General features: G+C 53.4%; 2 protein-coding genes across 5 annotated transcripts; both read right to left on the bottom strand.

Moving 5' to 3' along the window:
• Nucleotides 1–3: 3 nt before the first annotated feature.
• KPNA6 (karyopherin subunit alpha 6) lies at nucleotides 4–15,554 on the bottom strand. 4 transcript variants are annotated; one of them, XM_050326395.1, is made up of 14 exons: nucleotides 15,467–15,554; nucleotides 9,276–9,478; nucleotides 8,526–8,621; nucleotides 8,106–8,205; nucleotides 7,730–7,824; nucleotides 6,656–6,787; nucleotides 6,342–6,430; nucleotides 5,342–5,441; nucleotides 4,880–5,043; nucleotides 4,093–4,171; nucleotides 3,874–3,999; nucleotides 3,201–3,328; nucleotides 2,528–2,706; nucleotides 4–1,596 (listed from the first exon to the last, which is right to left on the bottom strand). In XM_050326395.1, the coding sequence occupies exons 1-14, from the start codon at nucleotides 15,468–15,470 to the stop codon at nucleotides 1,412–1,414; spliced, it is 1,680 nt and encodes a 559-aa protein (XP_050182352.1). In that variant the 5' UTR covers nucleotides 15,471–15,554; the 3' UTR covers nucleotides 4–1,411. The 4 variants fall into 4 exon arrangements, with proteins under 4 accessions (XP_050182352.1, XP_050182354.1, XP_050182351.1 ...); XM_050326397.1 differs by having other exon boundaries at nucleotides 9,369–9,478; XM_050326394.1 differs by lacking the exon at nucleotides 15,467–15,554 and adding an exon at nucleotides 13,176–13,528.
• Nucleotides 15,555–16,034: 480 nt separating this feature from the next.
• BSDC1 (BSD domain containing 1) lies at nucleotides 16,035–22,674 on the bottom strand. The gene is made up of 11 exons (XM_050326382.1): nucleotides 22,634–22,674; nucleotides 22,166–22,226; nucleotides 21,721–21,837; nucleotides 20,800–20,970; nucleotides 20,630–20,684; nucleotides 20,193–20,308; nucleotides 19,820–19,888; nucleotides 19,565–19,646; nucleotides 18,668–19,180; nucleotides 17,993–18,096; nucleotides 16,035–17,790 (listed from the first exon to the last, which is right to left on the bottom strand). The coding sequence occupies exons 1-11, from the start codon at nucleotides 22,642–22,644 to the stop codon at nucleotides 17,758–17,760; spliced, it is 1,332 nt and encodes a 443-aa protein (XP_050182339.1). The 5' UTR covers nucleotides 22,645–22,674; the 3' UTR covers nucleotides 16,035–17,757.
• Between the last annotated feature and the right edge of the window lie 2 nt (nucleotides 22,675–22,676).

Genomic DNA, 22,676 nt, shown 5'->3' with positions numbered 1-22,676 from the left:
GTGTGTTCTCCTCTGTTTTTAATGAAATCGTGGCAAAGTCACTCCAGGGGGCTCAGGCAGCTCCGTTCACACGGACGGGACGCGAGGAACAGGAGAGGCAGCGGGACAGCCCCGAGCCCGGGGGTTTCCAGGTGTTTTTCCCGCCTCACAGCGCTTTATTTACAGGAATTGCACAAATTCCAGATATAGTTTTCGCTGTGGCCCAATTAGACAAATATCTACCTATATATAATATAAAAAATACAGAGATTTGCCTCTTTTCTTTTTTTTTTTTTTTGGAAGTAAAATGTACATTATCACAGCTGTGAGGAGGAGGTAAGCCTGGAAACCTGGTGCTGCTGGAGCTCCCACCACCTCTTTGTCACCACCAAGCCTTCCTCCAAGCCATCAAACCACCCTAAGGCAGGAAAAAAACACCCCCAGAATTCAGCCCATGTTCTCATGGAAAATAAAGTATTTCAAGTAAAGATGAAGGTGGGTTTCAGCGTTTCAGAGCTCTGGTGTCAGTCAGTACAACGCAAACCAAACCTGTGCAATGGCAGCTGTGCTTCCTGCTCCGAAAAAAAAAAAACCCTACCCCAGTTCCCATCTTTGGGCTCTTGTTGCTTTTTTTTTGTGTGTGGTTTTTTTTTTTTAATCCTTGGAAATACCACTAGCAGTTCTTAAAAAAAAAAAAAAAAACACCCAAAAAAAAACCCCAACAAAAACCAAAACAAAATCCAGACAAAAGGGAAGCAGCAGAAAAGGAAAAAAAAAAAACAATCTTCCCAAGAGTGGGAGAACTTCCCTGTTTTTCTGTCCGTTTTTTTTCAGGGAACTCAGCCTGGGTTCACCCAGGACTGTCCACTGAAGGAGGAAGGCCAGGGTTAAACTTTGCTCTTGGCCAATTAAAGAGTCTTTATAATAGAGTAACATGTGCAAAAAAAACCCAAAAACAAAAACAAAAAAAAAACCAAACAAAAAACCAAGAAAAGAATTAAAAATTAAATAGACCAACCCACGTTTTCCAGAATTATTGTGGCCAGAAAACTCCCTCTCTCTCTGCTCTGTGTCCTCACCCAACGCCGGAGCCTCACGGGAGCACCCGAGGTAAGAACTGCAGTGGGGAGGGACCACCACAAAGAACGAGCCACCAGGAGGTGCCACCTCGTCACCTCCGTGTCCCTCCTGCGTTAAAGACACGTGTGCAGCAGCCAAAAGAAACAAGGAGAAGAAGAATCCCCTTCTTTTCTGCGAGGACCGAGCGCCGTTTGTATTTTTTTTTGTTTTGTTTGTTTGTTTGTCTGAAGGAAGAAGAGTTTCCTAAAACTCCAGGGTGTCGTTCAGCCTTCCCAGCAAGGGCCAAGCAGCTGCTTCCCAGGTGCTTCTCCAGGAAAGTTTGTGGCGTGTTTTTCCTCTGCCCCAGGGCAGGTTATAGCTGGAAACCATCCATGGGGGCCTCGGATTGCTGGAAGATGTATTGCTGCTGGGTCTCATCCACCTGGGGGGCCACGGATGAGTCGTCCTCCACCCCGAAGTAGTGCTCGATCAGGTCGAAGGCTTTCTGGTAAATCTCCTGGTTCTCGTGGCTCTGGAGGAATTCTATCTTATCCAAACCTTGCAGGGGAAAAAAAAAAAAAAAAAAAATTGGGATGTGATAAAACAAAGAAATCCTGGTGGTTTATCCTCAGATTTATTGCCCCTCGTCCCTCTTCACTGCAAGAGCTTTGGCTGAGATTTGCTTTTTTTTTTTTTTTTTTTGAGGAGCTCTGACACCTAAATCCAGACCTAAATGCAGCTATTCCAGAGCTGCTTGAGGATCTTCCCCCTGTCAGGCAGCATTGATGTCTTCCCAAGTGGCAGGTTGAGCTCACACAGATGTTTTAATCTGACCGGAATCTGATTTAAGCCTCCACAACTGGCTGTGAGGAATTCGGGAGCTACAAGGGGGAAAAGGGAGGGGAAGGAGCAGGGTCTGCAGCCTCCAGCTTTTAGCTGCCCTAATTAAATCCCCTGCTGCACATCCAAGAATTCCAAGAATGGTTCTTACAGGGAGAATCAGGACACAGAGTGTAATAATCAGAGGGCAAAGCAGACACTGGCAGTACACAGGGAGTTCCAGACCAAAATAGGAACTTGCTCCTCAAAGCACTGAAAGAAGGACAGAAAAACACCCCCACCATTACCAAATTAAGTTGCTCCAGGGAAAAGCAAAGTCTCCCTGGATTTCCAGTGTTCAAGCAGCTACAGTTTGAGGAATTTTAGGCCCAGAATTGTCACTTTTAACTAGAAATGAGCTGAGCTAAGTAAACACTCCCAGCTGGTGAAAGCCATGACTACTCAGCTTGGCCTCCAGGTCTTGGAAGCCTGGATCAGAACTCTGATAGTTTTTACTTCCAAGTATTTTCTCCTCACCCAATCACGAGTCTGAAGAGACTCTGGAACAAATATTGGCTATTTTGGAATATATCAAACCCCTTAACACAGCAGGAAAGCACCCAACAGACCCCCTCAGTGTCCTCCTGCAGTGCCCAAAGCCCCCACCTACCATAGGCCTCCTCGATCAGGCTGCAGTAGGGGTTGATCCCAGTCCCACTCTGGTTGGCTTCCTGCTCTCCCAGCCTCAGGATGTTCTCCAGCCCATTCAGTGCCACCAGAACAATCTTGGAGTCCATGACAGTCAGCAGGTCACACAGAGGCTTGATACAACCCAAATTTACCAGGTACCTGGAGAGAGAGCACCAGCAACACACACTTGGGTGTTCAGGGGCTGGGAAGCAGCACCTTGGCTCCGTTACAAACAGCAAAGGAAATGAGCCAATCTAAAACACATAAATTTACCTTAAAATGTGTATTTACCGCTCTGCAAGGTTAATTTTTCTCCACTTATTTGCATTTGCATACATAGCCCCCTTTTCAGAAACCTCCATTTTATTTAAAAGAGAAAGCTACTTTTGAAGTCCAGGTGCTGCTAAAAATTAAATCCACACTGGAATTTAATCTGTCGTCAAGTTTGGACATTTAGCCTTGTCTAAAACTATCCAAAGGTGGGGGATGGAGAAAGCTTGGACCAGATTCTTCATCCAGAAGGAAGCCACAATTCCCAGCAGAGTGAATCGACCCAGCCACAGCTCTGCCTGCCTCGGGTGCTCCCCAAACCCCTCCCATCAAGGCAAAGCTCCCAGGGATTTCCCCCCCTCAGGAGGAGCCCCAGGGAATACCTGATCTGCTCAGGAGTCCCTCCTGAGGTGGCGTTGGTGATGGCCCAGGCTGCCTCTTTCCTCGTGCGGAATTCCGCCTTCTGCAGGATCTCTATCAGCACCGGGAAGATGTTGGCATCTATCACTGCCTGGGGACAGAGGGCAGGGACAGGGCTTGGCACTGGCAACACCACTCCTGAAAAGGCTTCTCAGCACCTGGGAGAAACCTCTACCCCCATCTCCCAGCACAAAAACTTCCCAAGTTTCGGTGATTCCTCTGGTTTATTCCTCAGCCCAATCCAGTTAAGGTGAGATATTCCATAACCAGCAGGACAGACCATCCCTGGTATTGCATCAACGCTGTGGGAATGCTTTCAGCACTGATCTCTATGTAGGTCAGGAAAAGGATAATTAAAACTGAACCAGCTCCAGCTCTTCAAAGGGGCTGAGCATGGAGAAATAAAGGGCTGCATCTCCTGTTATTCCAATGATCCAGCGTGTGGGAATCATTTCAGGCTGGTCTGTGCTGGTGCCACCACCAAGCTCTTTTTCAGCTGGTTGGGAGCAGCGAATTTGCAAATTACTGCAGAATAAGGTGAACAAATCCAGCCTCTAAAATGTCAGATAAGGAAAAAAAAAAAAAAAGCTGCAAATCCTTTTAATGCTGAGCTTGGAATCTGGGAGGAGAAAGTACCTGTATTTGTGCTCTGTTTCCCGCTGTGATGTTGGATATGGTCCAGCACGCCTCTTTCCTGATGGATTCCTTGGGACTGCTTAATAAATGAAGGAGACAAGGCAGGGCTGAGCAGTTTAGAATCACCTTTGGAGAGAGGAAGCAGAAGTGAGATCACCAGTGCCAGGTCTGGAGCTTGATGGCCACCACATTCCCTGTGGGAAGGGCCTCTCCTCTCACCTGGGTCTGGATGTCATCCCCCGTCACGATGTTGCCAACTGCTCGCAGAGCTGGGGAGGCCACTTTGTAGTCGTTGTGCCTGCAGGAGAACGGGGCAAGGACACAAGCAAATCCATCAGATCACTGGGATGTTTGGAATATTCTCCCCCCATTTATCTCCTCTGCATTATTTCCTTGGAATTCCAGCCCCTGGCATGTAGAAACACACGGTAAGTTGACCGCATTGCCACTGGAAAAGGAACTGCAACACAGTTTGGTTCTTTACATCACAACTCAATCCTCTTTTCCACACAGGTAACAGGAGAAACAAAGCCAAGCTGACTTTTGCTACCCACTTTTCTTTGATTTGCCTCATAACCAGGCTTCCCTAAGCACATCTGAAGTTTAAGAGCACACAGCACCCTGCAATCTTCTCTCCCTCCATGGATGAGAAGTGTCAGTTTGACCTTTCCTTAGTGAGTTCTTCTTAAGTTCTCTGTGTGGTTGGCCCACACTCGTACTCTCCAATTTCAGAAATTTACAGGGATAAGGTTTCTTTCATCAGTGAATTTGCAGTTTTTGGGACTGCTCTTGAGACCAACACAGATGTCCCTTCACTAGCGTTGAGTACAACCAGACAAACCAGCAAACTACAGCTCCAAGAGCCTCCCACAAAACTGCTCCCAGCTCAGCCCAGCTGCCTGGATCCCGTGAGCACGGGAGGTGTGGAGTGCTCTGATGGAGCTGACCTGGACTGACGCTCAGCTTCCTGCCTGGCAGGGCTGGGGCAGCCATCCCAGCTACTCACATCAACAGCTCCACCAGCCGCCGACACACTCCCGAGTCCACCACTGCCTGGATCTTCTCGTTGGGACCATCTGACAGGTAGGAAAGGGCCCAGCAGGCGTCTGCCAGCAGGTCAGAGTCGCTGTTGAACAACAACCTGGACAGCACCGGCAGGCAGGGAGACACCTGGAACGAGAGCCACCGGCTGGGTCACTCACCCTGCCCAGGACCACCACCCTGCAGGCCACACCACCCACGGGCTGCTCACACAGGTCCCTGCTTGGCCACAGGTCCCTGCTTGGCCACAGGTTCCTTCCCCTCAGGTCAGCAGCTTCCCACACCTAATCACAGCGTCCAAAACACTCCCCCTGTTCCCTCCTGGAATGACTTAGAGGAGCCCAACAGCCCAAAATAACTGGGATAAACATCTCAACTGGGTGTGTCTCCCCACCACCCATTCTCCCCACAAGGCATTTATTCTCACCTTATCAAATTCAGGTGGAGGGCTCTTTCCTCTGCACAGGTTTGACAAGGCCCAGACAGCGTTTCGTGTCATTGTCAACCTGGTGGACGTCGTAAGGAGCCTAAAGAGAGAATCAGCAGGAATCAGGATCCTTATGTGGCAGTCAAGGGAATCCAAAGAATTAAAACCAGTATGGTTTTAAGGAAATCAAAGCACTATTTCACTGGGTGTAGCTCAAGCCATGCTGTTTGTCACCTGAGCCTCTCAATAAGCAAAAGAAGTGACATGAGACTACTTTGTGGGATAAACAGCTGTAATTCCCAGCAGTGCCAAGGGACACGGGGCAGGAAGGCAACTTGCACCTTGGGCAGGTTGCAGAAGGAAGGGCACGTGAGCCAAGTGCAGCTCCAGGTTCCAGCTCAGCCCAGACACTCCCAGCCCTCACCAGAGATGGGGTGACATGAACTGCTCAGGCTCTGAGCTCTGAGGAGGACGGTGAGTCCTGTGGGATGAGGAGTCAGGCAGCCCCCCAGGACAGGGCACTGACACCAGGAGCAGGAAAACAAGCCATTTGTGACAAAGCATCCATTTTCCAGGGATGGGATGAAGATTAATTCCTTCCAGAGCTACGAGAGCCTGACAGATGGGTCTGACTGTGGTGGGCGTGCATCATGCTGAGAGAGGGGGTGTACAGAGACCTGCTCCCACTCCAAGCCCTTGGAATCCATATCCCAAGCAGAGAGCAGGACCTGAGGGACACCCTGTGACTACAGAAGGACCAGCACACTGCAGCAGCACCCACTCCACACGCAGAGCAGTGTGAAGGGCTGTGAGAAGGCACGTTATCCACTGAGTCCCACTCCATCTACCAGATCCTTGCCTGAACTGGGAGTTAATCTGGTACCAGTGGTTTGATTCCCAGTGATCACCACCAGGGAATCTACTGGCCCAGCTCCAGTACTGCTGCTGTGGCACAAGGGGACTCCAAGAACTGCACTGGCAAGTGTTCATGGCTACTCACATTAATAAGGGAGGAAGGATAGCGCAGTTAAGGACATAATCTCTACACACAGAGCTGTCTCCAGCAATGTTCCCCAATGCCCAGACAGCCTGAAAGGAAACAGCAACAGTTTTAGCATTCACAGTTTCTAACAGAGGAAGAACAAGGCAGTGTGCTAAGAAAGCATCTTCCCCTAATTCCAGGCAAACAACACTTCCACCCGTGGTCTGGAGCCAGCTGGGAGACACTGGTCACTCATTTTAAACACTGCATTTTTATGGTGTGCAACCCACTGTGCTTGTCCCCCCAGTCCCAAAGAAAGGAGTGGTCCTTACCTGCTCCTGAACATCCTCAAAGTCAGAATTTAACAGCTCTATAAATATGGGAACTGCCCCAGCCTCGATGACTATTTTTGTTTGTTGGGAAGTCCCTGATGCAATATTCGTCAGTGCCCACGCAGCTTCGAACTGGAACAGGCAAAGAAGTGACAAAGGCATGAACAAAACAAGCCTGATTTGGCAAAACCATTACATTTCATCAAAATTCTTTCATTGTGAAGGAAAGGAAGCACATCACAAGAGCAGACCTCAACAATCAAAGGATTTTATTTTCTTGAGCAATAAAAGAGCCACAACTGCTAAAATCCTTCTCAGAGGCTACAGCTGCTCAAAGGGTGAGCGAGTGAAGGTGTCACCACCAGTCACTTCACCTCTACAGCCATTCCCCAGCAAGGGAAATGAAGACACACAGAGTACAAACACACAAAGTAGAAAGTTTTCTAGTCCTTGAGTTCAAGGGAAGCTGAGCAGCAGCTCCCTGGGTTTGCCTCTCTTTGGTTTAAATACAGATTCCCACTTGGCTCTTCTGGAAATTAAGCCCCTCTGGTCCACGGCCTGGGGCCAGAGGGCAGGAAGAGAGATGAAAGCAGTCATCAACTCAGATCAAATTCCATGTATGGAAGTATCTTTAACCCCCTCCAAAGCAACCAGACTTATTACCAAGCTGGAAGGAATCTCAAGAAGCCACCCAGGCTGTCCCTCTGCCCCGGGCAGGAGCAGCACTGCCCAAGCCATTTCTAACAGACTCTTGGCCTCTATTTAAATGCCTCCAACAATGGAGGTTTCTCCTCACACAGTTTCTTCCTGCATGGCTCCACCAGCTCCCAGCAGAAATATCAGACACAGGAAGGCCAAACTCTCTTGGGTGATTTTTGCCAGCATTCCTTGGAGAATTTAATTCAGAGCAATTTATCATTTTTTTGCCTAAGCTCTACAGGCTACCTTTGTCTTCTCCTGTAGATCACACAAGCTGCGTTTTTTGGGTTCAAGACATCACTTTCCCCTGACAGCACGTGTGGGTTCACACTGCTAAGCAGAGCTACAAAGAACTGATAACATGATCTCCTTTACCTGTAATGTGCAGTTTTCACTTCTTTTCAGGAATTCAACAAATCTCTCCACCACTCCCTGAGTGTTTATCACTTCATCTATCGGAGGATTCGGCTCTGGAACAGCAAGGCAGTGTCAGAGCAGTGTACAGGCCTCATGCAGGGGATAACAAGCATGAAGGGTTAATTATCTCAAGTTGCACTGAGCAGGACAGCCCTGCAGAGTCACCTTCTGTACTGTTCATACAACTGTCAATCATCAGAAATACAGCAAATTATCACATTTCTAGTTTATGGCTTTCTTTCCCCAAGCTCGAAGCTGCAAAGCTTCTGTGCAGCAACACGTGCACAGACTCCTGCAAAAGCCAGATCCCGTGGCAGGGATGAGTTATTTTTACCTTTGGAGAGCAATTTCCTGAATTTCTGAGTGGTTGCCAGCTGTAGGTCAGGGTCATCTGAGAAAAGCATCTCTACCATCTCTCCTGTGATCAATCCCTCCTGAAAAGATGCAGAGGAGACAGAAAAATGGTTCAGTTTCAGCCTAAGATATTTAAGGCATCACACACACACACCACAGCCTGCCATGATGTGTGCTCAGCTGGTGAGTCAAAGATTAAAGCTTTGAGATCCCCAGCCCACTATTTACTCCCTGAGAGACTTTTCCAGCTCACTGCAGTAACACCTGCAGTGCTGCTGGGAGGAAGGGGGTAGATGTGGAAGGCTCTGGAGGAGGATTCTGGACGTGCCCCAGGGCCTCAGCACCCCCAAAGGATTAAATCTGGAGGCAGAGCTGGGCCAAGGAAAGGCACCTTCCTTACCCCACACGTGGTGGAACTGACGTAGGAATCCACCAGGTGACTGTCACACATGGAGTCATCCTCATTGATCAGCTCCACATTCCTCCTTTTGAAGAGCTGGTGGGGAACAAAGCACAGGGATTGTTATTGGAAAGCAACGGGGGAAACAGGCTCCACAACTCGACATTCTTGTTCCTCAACCAAGATCCCTTCAGCTAAGACTGAAGGTAACCTGAGTAAAAAAAAGTGGCCATTAATAACAGCTCTGCTCTCTCAGGACTAGTCTGGCACACAAACCCCAAGAGTCAAACACGCTGAGTCTTGCCCTCAGATATGCAAATGCCCAAGTCACTCAGACACTGGTACAGGCAGGGCAGAGTTTGATCTAACTGGGCAGAAGGCAGCTTGTAGGTGATGTTCTAACAGAGCAAATATTTAGTCCCACACACATCACCATGTGCTTTCATGGACCTCCAAGCCAAAAAAAAATCCATCTCAGAGTTAAGGAACACACACAGCCCAACTTTCACTCGCTCTTCCTGTTTCTCGAGGAAATAATCCCATTCTCTAATTAAAAAAATAAACAAAACACACCACCGAAAAAACACCACCACCTTTAACAACAAGGATCTGTGAACAAAAAAAAACACCTCCAGTACCCCAAGGAGAAAGTGCTTGGAAAACTCTTGATGTGAACTGGGTACAAAGAAAAAGAGAAAAGCAAGATCTCAGTTAGAACAGGAAAAAAAAATAAGAGGACTGCCAACAAACCTTAATGCACAGATCCTTGAAGATTCCAGTTAGGCAGCAGCACAATCTTGGTTGTGTTAAGGCTGAACACAACCTACTCAAGATGACAGTTACCTGTTGCTCTCGTTTCTGTTTGCGCAGTTGAATTCCTTCCTCTTCTCTTCTCCGCCTCATTTCCTCCAGATTTAGGGCTTTGTTCTTGTAACTCTTCATTCGATAGTTTTCTGTGAAAACAAAGAGGGTTCTGCCTCAGAGCTCCTGTCACTCTCTGCTCCTTCATCCACGTGTCCTTCCTGATAGGAACTCCCTGTGCATGGAGCAGGGAACCCCCAGACTAAATGGATTCATTCACCCCAAGGGCCCAACTAAACCCAATTCCTACCCAAAACCAAAGTAACCTCCCTGCTGTCACCACGGCATAAACCACACCTGGACATTTTTGTCCTCGAGTAGAAAAAAAACCCCAACAGAACCAAGGCCTTGATTTCATGATCACAAGAACCAAGCACAGAGCTGTACAGGAGGCACAGGCCACTTGTGTCCCACCAGGTGCTGCTGCAGTCCCTGACCTACTTATCCTGCTGGTTCACAGCTGACTAAGGCAGCAATTCCAGCCTGATTCCCTGTGTGTCTGCCTCCAGGTCAGGGAAGTGGCACTCCACTATCTGGCACAGTTGAAGGCAGCCAGGGCCAAGCAGCAACCCAAGTATGATCAGGATGGCAGTTCCTCACCCATCCAGCTGCAAAAGTCCTTCTGAATCTCTCCAAGCTCTCCTGTTTTGGATACAGATTATTTGCACATCTGTGCCCTTCCCAGGACGGGAAGGAATCACAGTCACAGCTAACCCTGAACAAAGTAACCCCTCCACAACTCACTTGGGCACCACTATCTTTGTTTTCTCCCAGCTGCCAAGGGAAGTGTTCTGTGGAAGTCTGCAGTGTTATCTCCTTATCCCCCACTTTCAAGCCCCAGGCACCCTCAGCCCCGCGGCTCACAGAAAGTTTCAGACTTATCAACTGCCTGCAGCCACTCTGGAGCCCTTCCAAGATCAAGAGGAGAAGTTTCAGACCTGAAAACCCACAGACAAGCCAAGAGGAGACATACACAACACACAGATATCCAGCATTTCATTGCTACGGAAAGAGAAAACAACTGGGAAAATCAGGAATTTGACACAATACTTTCAGCTCTATGATTTGCCAAAACAGCCCAAAAGACACCAAACAAGATGCAAATCCACAGGATTCAGGGGTTTGTATCTGCACAGCAGCAAGGTGTCACCTACATCTAGATCTGAATTCAGAAAGTGTATTTAACTACCTGTTAAATGTTATAGTTGTGTATTCAATTTACCACCCCAGTGCTGATGGCTCCTGCAGCCACACAGCAGAGCAGGAGTTGAAAGCTTAATCCTGAAAACAATTTAAGAACCTTAATCCTCCTTTTGGAAAGCTGAAGTCTCCAATTAAAAGGTGTTTTTTTTTTCTTCAAGGAGAGGAGGAGGGAAAAGGCAGTCATATAAATAGCTGAGGGGCACATGACAGCTCAGCTGCCTCCAAGCTGGCCCTGCCCCACTCAGCTCTGCCACCCCAGAGCTGGGGAACAGCCAGAGACACTCTGAGGGCTCAGCAACACTCAGCAACACTCAGCACTTTGTCCTTTATGGCTTTTTTGTGTGTCCCAGAGCATCAAGATCGCAGTCATCCTGCAGGGAAACCCCAAGGATACGACAAGCCCCGAGGAGTGATTTTTCACATCCCTCTGCGACACTTTCTGGGACTAAATTCCCTATTTTTTTCCCTCTCCCACACTTTTATCTCTGCAGATGATTTCCATTGAGTTTTCCCAGCCCATCAGTACTTGAAGGACAGGAGAATGCTGATTGGTGACACTACACCCCATCTCCAGGCAATGCATGGATGTGACAAATGCAGGATCAGGACCCCACAGTGAGCTCAGACACTGCAGGATCCTCGGACTCCAGCAGGCCCAAGCACGTGGAATCAGACAGCAGGATGCCAGGCCTGGCCAAATTCTGTACTTGGGGTGTTTCAGGACAAAGCATCCAGTTCATCTGCAAGTCAGGCTGTGTGTTAATTATCAACTCAAATTCTAGCAGTGGGAATACCCACAAAACCCACTAAAACCAGGCTGGTGGAGAAGCTGGGCTGCCAGGAATGGGGAAGCAATCCTTAAAAATTGAGGGATGAGAAGGAATTTACCACTTAAAAGAAAGGAAAAACAGTGTGAAAGGCTGACTTTGAAGGCTGAGCAGAGCACTCAAACCCTCTGTAAAACCAACAGAAACTGCAGCAGCTCAGCCAAAACTGTCCTTGCAGGGCCAAGATTCTACCAGCTCCTCGATATTCCTGGATCAGGAATCCAGCTCTGCCTCTTCCCATTCCTCTGCATGACAAACAGCACTTGCTTCAAACCTTCTGTTCAGCTGCTGATTAAACCCTGGGGAGCTGAGTCACTGCAGGGACTTCTGCTGCTGAGTCAGAGCGAAAGGCCGGGCCAGGGACTCACTGACAGACCTGACACGGCTCTTTTTAAGCCAAAATTCCCAATTCCAGAGGGAATCTTCCAAAGGGAACCTTCCAAAGGTGCCTGGTAATCCCTGTGGCACGGCCTGGAATGAGGCAAGTGTAAATAAATACACTTGATGAACTTCATCAGCACTAATCTGCCAATTAGCATCCGCTTGGGGACATTCCCAGCTCTAAGCCAGGTGACCTCCAAAGGCCCAAGTTTTCCCTGGGATAGGATAAATTTGGTCATTTCCAACAAAACCTCCCCTAAATTAGACAAGTGGCAGCAAAACACACTCGGTGAACTACTGAGTTTGGTGGGACAAACATTCCTGACCGTGTTCCCTGGGTTTTTCCATGTCATTCCCTTCCCTGAGATCCCAGAGGAGCCTCCCAGCTCCTCCTGCTGCTCAACATATTTAACACCTCCAGAGGATTCTCTTCTAGAAAAAGTGCGTCCACAACAACTACAGAAAGAAAAGACTAAATAATCTGTGCTGCTTAAACACAAATTAAATGAAGTTGGTCGTAATAAACACATAAAAGCAGCTGAATTGTTTGTACACACTGTACAAAAAGACAGCTCTGAGCTGCTACCAGAAATTAGTCAAAACCACAGTCTTTTACTGTCACTTTGATAGTTTTGCAGTGAGATAATAGAAAAAAAGGGGGGGAAAAAAATCACTTTGCTCACAAGACAAGAGGCAAAACGAAGCTAAACAGGAGACAAGAAATCCTGTCAAATAATCAGCAACTCAGGGCTTTTCCTACAGCCCTGGAATGACCCCAGCTGCCCTCAAAGTGGCCAAACCGTGCTGTGCTGTCACTGCTGCAGGTCTGCTCTGCTCTGTCATGTTCTTACAGGGTTATTTGAGTGTTTCCCATGAACGGGACCCACAGAGGCTCCCCTGGTCCCTGTCCCCACCCCCTGTGCCGGTAAATCCCTTGTCCCCTGCAGCTCTTTGGCTCCACTGGCTCGATCCCTCCCGGCTCCCTGTCCCGGTGCAGCTCCCGGAGCCAGGGATGTGATATCACCGCTGGAATGTGCAATCCCAGCGCCGGGAGGGGGAAGGGACAGGCAGAAATTCTCTCCGGGGGGAAATCAAGTCCCACAGCACCGAGATCAGGATTCCCTTTGGATGGGAAAAGAACTCACCCCGCTCCTCCTCAGCCCAGTTCCCAACAGGGTGATTTCAACGCTGCCTCCTCCTGATTTGATCTTTTCAGCCCCAAAAATCTGAGGTTTGGGGGGTTTAAATCCTCTTCAACCCGAGACATCCTGATTTCCTTAAGGTTAAAGAGTCCTTTGCAACAGTCCCTAAAACAGGGATTAACTTTGGCTACATCACCTCAGAATCAACCCACGAGAGTAACAGGTTAAAAACCAACCAGAAGCACTCAGAGGGATATAAAATTCCAATGAATCCATCCTTCCCAACGTGTGCTTTGCCTCAGAAACAAGCAGGGCTGTGTGATTTGCTAAGCAGATTTCTCTGGACCTCCCCAGCCCCAGAGCTGGAGGCCTGAAGGAATCAGGACTTTCACTCCTGCACGACTGTAATGATCAAACTCTCCCCCTGACAAAGTTCATGTTTGCTCTCCTGAACACAAGCAAACAAAGAAAACCAGCCAATTCACTGCTACATTCATCAGGCAGAGGAGTTTTATTAAAACTTGAGCATTACATACTGCTCCATGGGTTAAGCAGCACTATAAAGGCATTTAAACACATAATTTGCACAGCAAACGAAGAGTGAATTAATGAGAGCCTCCAACAATATCACAGCTGCTGACAGAAAATCCAGCATCCTCAGCCTGCATTTTGCAGGAAGGGGGTAACAAACCCTGCTGCCCCCATGTAGCCCTCTCGCCCAAACCAATGAAAAAAAATCAAAAATAAATGTTTCACTGGGATAACTCAAGGGAGGGGGATATTAAACTCAAATTGCAGTGTGGGGGGAAGATGGGAAGCTCCCGTGCACAGACTCCTCAGCTCCAGATAAAAGTGCTCCAGCAGTTTCCAGACGTTCACAAGAGGCCCAAGGACATTTTTTTTCTCCTCAGAGCTGCCAGCTGAGGTTTTACATCTGGAGTTATAAATTAGGATTGAAAAGCTGTTCGGGGCTGGGGAGGTGCAGCAGCCACTGCACACACACGGAGACTGTCACAGACCTGTCCTGGAATGTCACAGGAGGGGCTGGAGAGGAAAGTTCCTGACGGGATCACGACGAGCAGGATCCCACCCCAAAGGGCATTTTTGAAGCTTCACAGAATCCCAGAGTGGTTTGGGTTGGAAGGGAACTTAAAGCTCATCCAGTTCCACTCCCCTGCCCTGGGCAGGGACACCTTCCACTATCCCAGGCTGCTCCAACCTGGCCTTGGACACTTCCAGGGATGGATCCACCTCACCCTCCAAACCCTCTCCTACCACCTGAACCCTCAAAAAAAGCCCCCTCTCCTCCCTCAACACTTCAGGTACATCGAAATAAAAACCCGCTGGTGATTAAAGCACCTCTTGAAGGGCAACGCTCAGCTGTGATTTATTTGCAGCTTGCAAGCTCTGGGAGCCTTTAAGTGTATTTATTGGTTGTTTATAAAGATGGGAAACAAACTCCTCCACCTCCTTCCCTGCACATCTCTGCCCGTGCCACCCACGGGTGTTTATGGTGACACCGGGGCTGAACTTTTTTGCTTTATGGAAACCACAAAGCCCCGCCGGGTTCTCAGAACCGCGAAGAGGTGACTCGGATCTCACCCCGAACTCTTGCAAAGCCCAGAATCTGAACTGCACAGCAAGCCGGAGAATGTAAATGAAGCAGAGATCAGCCTCTGATGCAGGTTCGGCTGCAGCGGGTCCCTCTCAACGCTCTGACCTCGGTGGGTGCAGCAGGAACAGCCCCAAACACCCCAAATTTAAACTATTTCAGCACTGACACCTCAAAGCCGGGGCATTACAGTCCTAACGCACCGCAAAATCGCAATCTTACAGCACTCGACACCCCCAAACCGGAGCGTTTCAGCATTAACACCCCAAACCAGGGCTGTTAGAGCACAGACAGCCCAAACCCCGGGGATTTCAGCCCCGAACCCCCAAACCCGGGAGATTTCAGCCCTGAACCCCCAAACCCGGGGGATTTCAGCCCCGAACCCCCAAACCCGGGGGATTTCAGCCCTGAACCCCCAAACCCCAGGGATTTCAGCCCCGAACCCCCAAACCCGGGAGATTTCAGCCCCGAACCCCCAAACCCGGGGGATTTCAGCCCCGAAACCCCAAACCCGGGGGATTTCAGCCCCGAACCCCCAAACCCGGGGGATTTCAGCCCTGAACCCCCTCAGAGCTCCCGCCCCCCCCGGAGCGCCCCAAAGTCGCTGTTGGCGCTGCCCGGAGCGGTAACGACCCCCGTGCCCCGCGCCCCTCACCGAGAGCACCCTCCCCAGCGTCCCCCCGAGCCGTCCCCGGGGTGACTCAGCAGCACCGCGGGGCCCTTCGCCCTCAGCCCCGGGGAGCCGGTGAGGGGCGCGGGCGGCGGCGGCGGCGGCGCGGGGCGGGCGGGCTGTGCGTGCCGCCCGACCACGGGGTGACCCCTCCCGACCCTGTGCCGTACCCCCGGCCATGCCCGGAGCCCCCCATGACCACTCCCGCGGCCCCCCGAGCCCCTGTGAGCCCGCTCGCCCCTCACCCATCGCGGCGGCTCCGGCGGCGGCTCCGGTGGCGGCGGCCACAATATGGCGGCACCGGGCGGGGCGCGGGCCGGACGGCGGCCGCGCGGGGACAAACCTGTGCGCGAGGGGAGGGGCGGGGCGGCCGCGAGCGGAGGGGGGGCGGGGCCGCGGCGCTCGGCGCCCCCAGCGGGCGGGGCGGGGCCCGAGGCCGTGTCGTGACACTCGTGTCGTGTCACTCGTGTCGTGTCACTCGTGTCGTGTCACTCACATCCCGTCCCTTGCCCTGTCACTCATGTCAGCTCAACTCGTGTCCCATTAGCCGTGTGCCATCACTCATGTCCTGACCCTTGTGTCCCACCCCCTCACTCATGTCCCAACCCTCGTATCCCAGTCCTTGAGTTCCACCCCCTCTCATTCACATCCCATTTCTTCCCACCCTGTCCCCTTATGACCCTCACATCCCATCCCCTGAGTCCCAGCACTCATATCCTATTCCCTGACCCCATAATGTGTTTTGAGCTCTAAATCACCCTGTCTGTGTCCCCCCCACCCCACAGGGAGCGAGAACACCCCAGACAGGGCAGAGACTCTGAGAATTCCTTTAATTGCTGTTATAACTGCAAGTCTGTAAAAGGTTTGGAGAAAGTCATCGTTACAAAACTACCAGCTGTTAGAATTGTTCCTGGCTCTCACCCCAGCTCCGAAAGGCTCAGGGAGATGCAGAGATTCAGGACAGAAGAATATTGCACGACCAACCCAACGGTTAATTGGACTAAAGAAGAAAGGAAAAGTGACACCGATGCGAGCGCTGCCCCTCGAGCTCTGCCCAGGGCCCAGCTGGGGCTGCCACCAGCAAATCCCCTCCCCGACACCCCACAGGTGTGCCCTGCCCACCACAGCTACACCTGAGCCAGGACAAGGCTGCAGCCACCTCACCCCAGGCAGAGCTGTCCCCAAGTCCCCAGGCCCTTGGCAGGACCAGGATGCTCCCACCTGGGTGGGCAGAATCTCCCCAAAGGAGGGAAAAAAACCCACAGAAAAACCCACCCCAAAACCCCAATTCTTCCAAGTGCACCTCATTTAGTGCTGTCCAGACCCAGCAGGGATCCCACAGCTCCGGTGGGGCAGCCCTGGCAGGGGCAGGACAAAGGCATCACATTCCAAACCACCACCCCAAAGGCCAGGGGGAGCCCCAAGGGCACTGCCCCCTGGGGATAAATCAGTATTAGCAACATAATGTGTCATGGCAAGGAAACTGCCCCCCAAAAAAAGAGGCTGTGGGGCTGAGGGAAGCGGTGCCAAGCAGTCACGGGGGCTCCAGTGAAGGGATCAAAGTGAGCACAGCAAAGCCCGTGGCCCTGGGGGCTGTGGGACCTGGCACGGGTGGCACACGAGGGGTCAGGAGGGGACAACAGGCCCCACCCACACTTGGGAGCCTCTGCATTCCCCTAGGCTGGCAGAGGGAATGGCCAAGCAGGGGTTAAAGTGGTCAGTGGGCCAGGCTGGGGCTTTGCAAAGGCTGAACTGGGCACCACAACGAGGGGGTTCTGTGCTCCAGGGGTGACCCAAACCCAGCAGGGCTCAAGGAAGAAGAAGCCACGAGTACTTTGCTTGGAGAATCTGCCCAGGAAGGACACGAAGCCCAGTGCAGGAAGGTGGTGCAGCTGCAAAGGGGGGAGCAGCAGGCCTTGGCTCTTCCAGGAGCTGCTGGAAACGGGAATTTCCGTGAGGAAAAGCTTCCAAGACAAAAAGCCAGGCAGAAGCTCGGGGTTTGGCAGGGGGGGGTGTTGGCTCTTCCCAGGGTCAAAGCCACAAGCCAAGTGCCTTTTTTGTGCAGCACCTCCAGCTTCCAGGCCTTCCCCGTGCGTTCTTCCCGGGCCAGGGGTGCGGAGCAGGAACAGCCACATCCAGGAGCCTCCCAGCCGCGGGTTACACGTGCACACACAAGCAAACAGGGAGCCAAGCTGGCACCTGGCAGCACCCAACACCCCTGCCAGGGCTCCCAGTGCCGTGGGGACCCCTCACTCTGCCTCCACCCCACAGGTCAGGGCGGTCAGTTTTGGCCTGGCCGGTCTCTGGGACCCACGGAGAAGATGGGCTAGGTGTGCCAGAGACCTCCTGCTTCCTCCCCCTCCTGCATCTGAAGGGGGTCACTCGAGTTGCCCACAGGATTTAGAGGGAATGAAACTCCTTCCAGCCTGGAAGTGCAACCCCCAGCACAGTCACACACAAAGGAACAGCCGGTCCGTGGTTCGATTCACGTTCGATGGTGGAAAAGAGCCTGTGACACACACTGGAGGCAGCTGCTTTATTCCCAGTCTTCCCACTCTTCATCTTCCAGCTGCAAGCAAGAGGAAACACCCCTTTAGTTTGGTTCTGTGACTCCACAGCTCCTCCTGCCCAGGGCACCTGAGCCAGCACAAAGCCTGAGGTATCTTCATGCTCCCACACCCTCCCAGCAGGGTCTGCCTGCCCTGTTCCCCTGGGGAAACCTGCACGTCCTCTCTCAGGTTGGGGAGCAATTCTGCCCCCCCTCCACTCACCTCCCCAGACATTTCCACCTTGGACAGCGCCAGCTGCACCTCCTCTTCAGTCATGTCGAGATCAAAGTCCTTCTCCCAGTCCTCGCTGATGTCCGTGCTGGAGCCTGGAACCACAGACAGCCCTTCTGAGCCTCCAGAGCTGCACCTGCTCTCCACACACCCTGGAGCTGCCCAGGCAGGCCCCAATTCCTTGATTCCTTTTGATTTCTTGTGCAGTTTCACTCCACACACAGAGCCAGCTCCTGACGCTCAGCCACCCTGGTGGATCTTGGGCTGTTCCAGGAAGCAGCACAGCCATTATCCTGGGAGAGCTGCAGCTCAAGGCTCTGCTCAAGGCAGCATCACCCCAAGGAAAGGCCTGGAAATGGAGTCACACAGAGCTGTGACACGTCCTTAACCTGGTCCTGCAGGAGTCCCACCCTTTGCTCCCCTGAAACAACATGGAAAGGGGCTCAGGGGAGGGATGAGGACGGAGCCAGCTGTGACACCAGCTGTCACCAACTGATGTGACCAACCCAACAGCCTAAGGATTTACTCCCACTCCACTTTCAGCCATTAGGATCTACCCTTCATTTTTTGCCAAAATCTCTTTCTGCTCCCCCATCACCCACAAAAGCAGAGCCCTTTTCCCAAAATCTGCCCCCCCCCAGGCCCCGTGTGGCCCCACACACGCACCTTTCTTGCCATTATTGGAGGGGGTGGACTTCCCACTGTCCGAGTTGAGCTCGAAGACTCTCAGATCCGTGGGCCCTTCCTCCCTCAGAGTCTCTGTCCTGCCCTGGCCTCTGCCCTCCCCCTCTCTGAGCTCCGCACCAGCCGCCAGCTCCGAGGATCCCGCTGATTCCCGGGCAGGTGCAGAAGGCTGAGCAGGTTCTGGGAGCTTTGTCTCTTCCAAGGTGGCCTCCTCCAGCCTCCGGGAGAGCTCCGTGGTGCGGGCGGGGCGTGCCCCAGTCTGTGGCTGTGCAGCAGGCACAGAGGCAGGGTTTGCAATCTGAGTCACGAGGGACACGCTCTCGCTGCTCTCCGAGGGGCTCAGCTCCGGGGGCAGCGCGGCCCAGCTGCCCTCGGGGGGGCCCTGGGGAGCAGTGGGGGGGGCTCCCTGCGGGGCTGCCGGGGCGGGTTCTTTCTGGGCTGCTCCTGGAAAGGTGATGTTTGCACAGGGCAGGGGTGACATCCCCAAGAACTCCTCTGTAGGGAGGCAGAAGAGAAGCGAGAGATGTTTCAGCAAGGGCAGCAGCAGCAGCTGGGCTGGGAGCTGGATTGCACAGATATCCTCAGCTGGAGGGGACCCACAAGGATCATCCACAGGACACCCCAACAATCCCTCCCAATCCCTGAGAGTGTTGTTCAAACCCTCCTGGAGCTCTGGCAGCCTTGGGGCTGTGCCCACTGCCCTGGAGAGCCTGTTCAGTGCCAACCACCCTCTGGGATGGATTTCCCTGAGATCCATCCCAATCCCCCGGCACAGCTCCAGCCGTTCCCTCGGGTCCTGTCACTGTTCCTCTGCTCCCCTCATGGTAGCGAGGAAGAGGCACCCACAGAGCCCCAAAATCCACCTCCACCAAGACCCACCTTCATCCTCCTCCCAGCCTGGCTCCTCCTGGTGCATGCTCTGCTCCGCTCGCTGCTTCAGAGCCTCCCTCCGGGCTTCATCCTGCAGGGAATTCCCCGTCAGCAGCCACACACGGCCCCAGCCCTTCCCCCCCAGGGCATTCCAGCATCACTGACCACAGGAAGGCAGCCCAGCCCCCCCTGCTTTTCCGGGAACAGCCTCTGCTGTGCCCTGGAGGGCTCCTTGAGGGAGCTCCCCCCTGAGCTGGGCCCCACCTGCTCCAGGCGATGCACTCTGTAGAAGTAGCGCTGCCAGAACTCAGCGTGGGAGACAGCCACGGGCACCTGGAATGGGATGAGCCACTTCAGAGGGAGGGGCTGCAGCTGCTGCCCTGCTCCTCCCTCCTGCCAGGCCCTGCAGCCACCCCCCTGCCCCGTGCAAGGCCCCGTGTTCTCAGGGCACAGACCTGGGGCTGAGCCTCAGGCTCCAACACACCCTGGGCAGTTCCAGAGGATGGAATAAACTGCAACCTGCTGCCTAATCCCCGTGCACCCACAGGGATTTCCAGGCCCCAGGCAGCTCAGGGCTGCCCTGCACCGCTCCCCAAGTGAGGAATTGCCCACGGGAGCCAGGCAGGGCCTCACTCACCATTTTGGTGTAGAGGGCCCGGATGGACGGGCTGGTTGCCAGCAGCTCTGCCACCTCCCCTTTCTTGTCCTCCAGGCTGAACTGAGCCAGCCAGGCCTCCAGCAGCTCAGCAGGGCCTGTGTGGGACAAGCACAGGGATAACAGCCCTTGGCACAAACAAGCAGGAAGAGTTTTGGGAGGTTTAACTGGAAAATTGCTGCTGGGGCAAAGGGGGAGGGAGACACGGGGCTGGAAGCCCACACAGGAGCACCAGTTTAAACTGGGCCACTAAACTCAGCCTAAGCTGGTCCCTGACACAGCAGACAGATGTGCTCCCCACAACTGGTGATCCCAGCTGCAGGCCAAGCCAGCAGCCTCCCTGGGGAATTCCAGATGGATCCCAGACCCCCAGCTGGGCTGGGCAGCACCCCAGACCACCCCCCTAAATGCTCCCATACCATCAGGCTCGTTGCAGTAGGTGGCTGGGTCGGACTGGAGGCTGTAGAGACGAGCCTGGAGGAGACACAGAGGGCAGAGCTGTCAGGGGAGGGGCAGCAGCAGAGCCCCAGGGACAGGGGCTCGGGAGACTTTAGGTGCCAGAGCTTCCCTCTGGGAACAGGACACTCACCTTGGCACTGTCGTAGGGCTCGGTGGTGCCCGAGGGCGTTGCCATCAGAGTTATAACGTCACAGTCGATGGTCTTGTCTGGGGAGGGGGCAAATGTGTCCGAGATGACCCCCAGGAAGTCCGACAGCCCCTTCCTCACCTTCTCGGTGGCACCTGAGGAGCCCTCCGTCCTCTTCAAGAGAGGAACCAGCACAGGGTGAGTGACAGTCCCTGCAGCAGCAGGATGCCCCAGGAGTTCTGGATGGGATCCTTTAGGGAAGCAGGATGTCTCTCCCTTCAGGAAAGTGCTGAGGAGGTGCCTGGGCTGGAGAGAGGCTCAGGGCTTGTGAGGGGTTTGTGGGGAACTGAGCCCAGGGAAGGACACAGGCGGGTTTGTGGGAAGGACACAGGCGGGTTTGGGATGGGCTGGTTTGGGGTTGGGCTGTCACAGCAGCAGCTGGGCAGGGCTGAGGGGGACAGCTCATGGGGAGATCCAGTGCCATGCACAGGGACACTGCCAGGATCCCACCTGCAAGCACGGGGCGGGGGGAACCACAGGGAACCTTCCCCTGCTCACCCACAAGGACATGGAGTGACAGGACAAGGCGGAATGGCCTTAAGGCGAAGAGGAGGGCAGGGTTAGACGGGATACTGGGGAGAAATCCTTCCCTGGGAGGGAGGGCAGGCCCTGGCACAGCTTTGCCCAGAGCAGCTGTGGCTGCCCCATCCCTGGGAGTGTCCAAGGCCAGGCTGGAACAACCTCCAGCAGCTCCTCCCCACCGCAAGGAAACCCCGCACAGCGCTCAGCGCCAAACCCGCCCTGCAGAGACAAAACCTGACCCCTGAAGGTCACAACAGGGGTTTGTCCAGCGTCCTGTGGGGCAGGACCACCCTGCCCACCCCCTTTTCCCCCGTGCCACAGCTCTGCCAGCCCCAAACTCACCGCCAGCCTGTCCTTGACCACGCTGGCCGTGGCGGCGATGGTGCAGGCCGTGTCGTGCTGCACCACCTGGGTGAACTCTGCCAGGTCCCTCCTCATGAACTCCAGGGCTTCTGTGGACTGCAAGGAGACAACAGAGGGACCGTGGAGCCTTTTCTCCTCTCCAGCAAATCGCTCCAGCAACACCCAGCCATTACAGCGGGGGGTTGTTTTTTAAGCTAAGAATAGAAAAGCACGGGTTGGGAACAGCCCTGTCCTGAGTGCTGTGTATAATTAACACCAGCAGTGCTGTCACAGGCAGGAAATTACACACCACGGAGCCCTCCTTGCTTAGGGGGGTGATTCCCACGGGACAGAGCCCGAGATCCCTGCACAGCCCCATCCAGGCCCCCCCAGCTCCCGGAATTCCAGCCCTCCCAGGCCGTGCTCCAGCCCCAGCAGGTCCCACCTTCTCCTTGACGGCCTGGTAGCTCTGCTGCAGCCAACTGCGCCACCAGCCCCCGTCCTCCCTGCGGGACACGGCGTCAGGACACACGGACACACAGACAGACACACAGATGGACAGATGGACACACACGGAGCCTGAGCCAGACCTACAGCCCACACTTCACAGCCCACACCCAGCCCCCAGCCCCCAAATCCCAGATCCCCGACCCAGATCCTGATCCCAAGCCCCAGATCCAGACCCAGATTCCAGATCCTGACCCAAGATCCAGATCCCAGACCCCAATCCAAGATCCAGATCCAGATCCCGGCCCACATCCCGAGCCCAAACCCCAGATCCCAGACACCGAGTCAGAGCTCGGATCAGCGGCCACAGCCCCCGATCCCGGTTCCATCCCGGCCCCCGATCCCAGCCCGATCCCGGTTCCATCCCGGCCCGATCCCGGCCCGATCCCGGCCGAGCCCCGCTCACCCCTCCGCCATCTTCGCGCTGTGACGTCACCAATATTTACCGA

Source organism: Myiozetetes cayanensis, unplaced genomic scaffold, assembly GCF_022539395.1.
Source record: "Myiozetetes cayanensis isolate MyiCay16 unplaced genomic scaffold, myiCay2020 scf31, whole genome shotgun sequence".
NCBI lineage: Eukaryota > Metazoa > Chordata > Aves > Passeriformes > Tyrannidae > Myiozetetes > Myiozetetes cayanensis.
Note: the sequence above shows the minus strand (reverse complement) of the source record. Positions and strands in the feature narration are given on the sequence as shown.

Coding starts and splice junctions, on each gene's coding strand:
- KPNA6 (XM_050326394.1), bottom strand. CDS start 13,215: ATGGATTCATTGGAATTTTATATCCCTCTGAGTGCTTCTG. Junction 6,431..6,655: donor TTGAGGATGTTCAGGAGCAG/GTAAGGACCACT, acceptor GTTTCCTTTCAG/GCTGTCTGGGCATTGGGGAA. Junction 5,442..6,341: donor ATCCTTCCTCCCTTATTAAT/GTGAGTAGCCAT, acceptor TTCTCTCTTTAG/GCTCCTTACGACGTCCACCA.
- BSDC1 (XM_050326382.1), bottom strand. Junction 21,838..22,165: donor ACCAGGCCGTCAAGGAGAAG/GTGGGACCTGCT, acceptor GTCTCCTTGCAG/TCCACAGAAGCCCTGGAGTT. Junction 19,647..19,819: donor GAGTGCATCGCCTGGAGCAG/GTGGGGCCCAGC, acceptor AATTCCCTGCAG/GATGAAGCCCGGAGGGAGGC.